Source organism: Cyprinodon variegatus, unplaced genomic scaffold (assembly GCF_000732505.1).
Source record: "Cyprinodon variegatus isolate N-32 unplaced genomic scaffold, C_variegatus-1.0 Scaffold995, whole genome shotgun sequence".
Classification (NCBI taxonomy): Eukaryota; Metazoa; Chordata; class Actinopteri; order Cyprinodontiformes; family Cyprinodontidae; genus Cyprinodon; species Cyprinodon variegatus.
In genome coordinates, this window is record NW_015151448.1 from 199,514 (window position 1) to 201,353 (window position 1,840).

At 40.3% G+C, this 1,840-nt stretch overlaps 1 protein-coding gene across 1 annotated transcript in view; it reads right to left on the reverse strand.

The window, feature by feature from the left end:
* Window positions 1-499, reverse strand: part of LOC107100642 (relaxin-3-like) — a 1,729-nt gene extending 1,230 nt beyond the window's left edge. Inside the window, exon 1 of the mRNA XM_015399213.1 lies at window positions 291-499. Coding sequence (XP_015254699.1) covers window positions 291-474 — 184 coding nt within the window. The 5' untranslated portion in view covers window positions 475-499. The remainder of the gene's footprint in view (window positions 1-290) is intronic.
* Between the last annotated feature and the right edge of the window lie 1,341 nt (window positions 500-1,840).

The following is a 1,840-nucleotide window of genomic DNA, read 5'->3' on the forward strand; positions in this document are numbered from 1 at the left end:
GCACTTAGTTTAAGAAAAAATGACTTATTTACATTTCCATTTTTTGCAGTGTATAATGCAGCCCTTTTTGGCATTTACTTGATCATATTTAGTTACTTGAACACAATTGTTTCATGTTAGCAGGGTAGGACATGAAACAATTGTGTTAAAGTAAGTTAATATGATTAAGTAAAGGCCAAAAGCGGTTGCATTATTTTTTCCAGTGTGCCATTTTTTTAAGTATCTTAAACAGTGGAAATGGGCTTTCACAGAAAGCATCTTACATTTTTTAAATAAAACAGAGGACTTACAGCCAGCGGTGAGCTGCTGTTGGCTCAGCTCTGTGTCCAGGATGCTTCTCCTCAGCCGAGAGTTCCCACAGGATGACACGGCCAGACGGATCAGCTCTCGCCCGCACATCTTAATCCTGTCCTGCGCCTGGGCTGGATACGCTGCGGCCAGCAGCACCACCAGCAGCAATTTAGCAGCAGCCATTGTATGACGTGCAGATGGTTGGTCAGCCGAGGCCCAAAGAAAAGGCGTAGAAGTTACAACAAGTGAGGCTGGCTGGGTTGTGACGTTTTGAACAAACTTGAAGGGGTTTTTATATAGTTAGTGAGAGTCACTGGTTAGCTGCACTTAAAAAAAAATGCTGAGTTCAGCGGGTTTTTCAAAAGATGTATCCGGCCTTGGTGATGAAAAGGATGTTCTGAGCAGCAATTAAGTCCCAACCTCAAGGCTTAAACTGTCATTAAGATAAAACCCTGATAATTTTTTTCCACGAAGTGACTTTATTTGAAGGAAAGACATGTTTACTCCGTATCTTTAGCATCTCGAAGGATGGCAGCTAATGTGAGGAGAGAGACGTACTTGGAAAGAGGATGTCAAGGATCCTGACGCAGCCCAGTCACCTACGGCCATGCTCCAGCTGGTTAATCATATCAGTGATGACTGATGCATGTAGCAGGATGGGGGGAAAACTGCAAAGTGGAGGATTGGACACATGCAAAGAGCTTTCATTTGTCTTAGGACTCAAACCTGAAGTAAATCCACCAACTTTAGCATCCAGGAGTGCTAACATTTCTAAAGGCAGTTAACTCTACAGCTGCTGTTACATAAACTCATTTAATTAATCTTTAAACTAGTGACCCATAGGGCTGCTGCATCCCAAAAGGTTGGCTTAAACTTTTCTGATTGAATAGTAGAGCTGTTTATGAAAAGCTTTGCTGTCCTGTTCCAACACCAACTGATGCTCAGGCGCAGACTTCCTATGGAGATGCAGATTATGCAGATATCTGATTTATCCCAAATATACTGGAGATACTTTTCGTTTAATCTCAGTTCTTTAAAAACATTTTCAAACCAAGTCCATTAAATAGAATTATTCAACCTCCCAGAGGTTGAATAATTTGATTTATTTATTTCCAGTCTATCACTTTTTTTTTAAAGTAAAACCTGTTATTGTTACTAAGGTGTTTTAAGATCTTTCATTTTTTTATCAGACACTTGCCTTTTTGCAAAGTGTCTCTTTCAGTTGAATCAGTGAAATTGGTTATTAAAACAAATACTGATTCAACTTAAAAAAAAAAAAAAACAATTAGCAACCAGTAATATTATAAGGTGTTGAACTCAGTACTGTCAGGACTCCTGTCTGTGTTTGTTTTTGTGTTTTTCTCCCTTCCACCTGCAGGAGGCGCCTGGTTCTGGTCCGCCTCCTCACACACCTGCTGACGGTTACCTCATTAACGGAGTGCTCTTAAAGGAATAGTACACCCAAAACATGATTAGCCTTCATTTTCTACTCACCCCCATGCTGAACAACACTCTGGAGTACTTTTTTGATATCTCAAATGCATCTGGA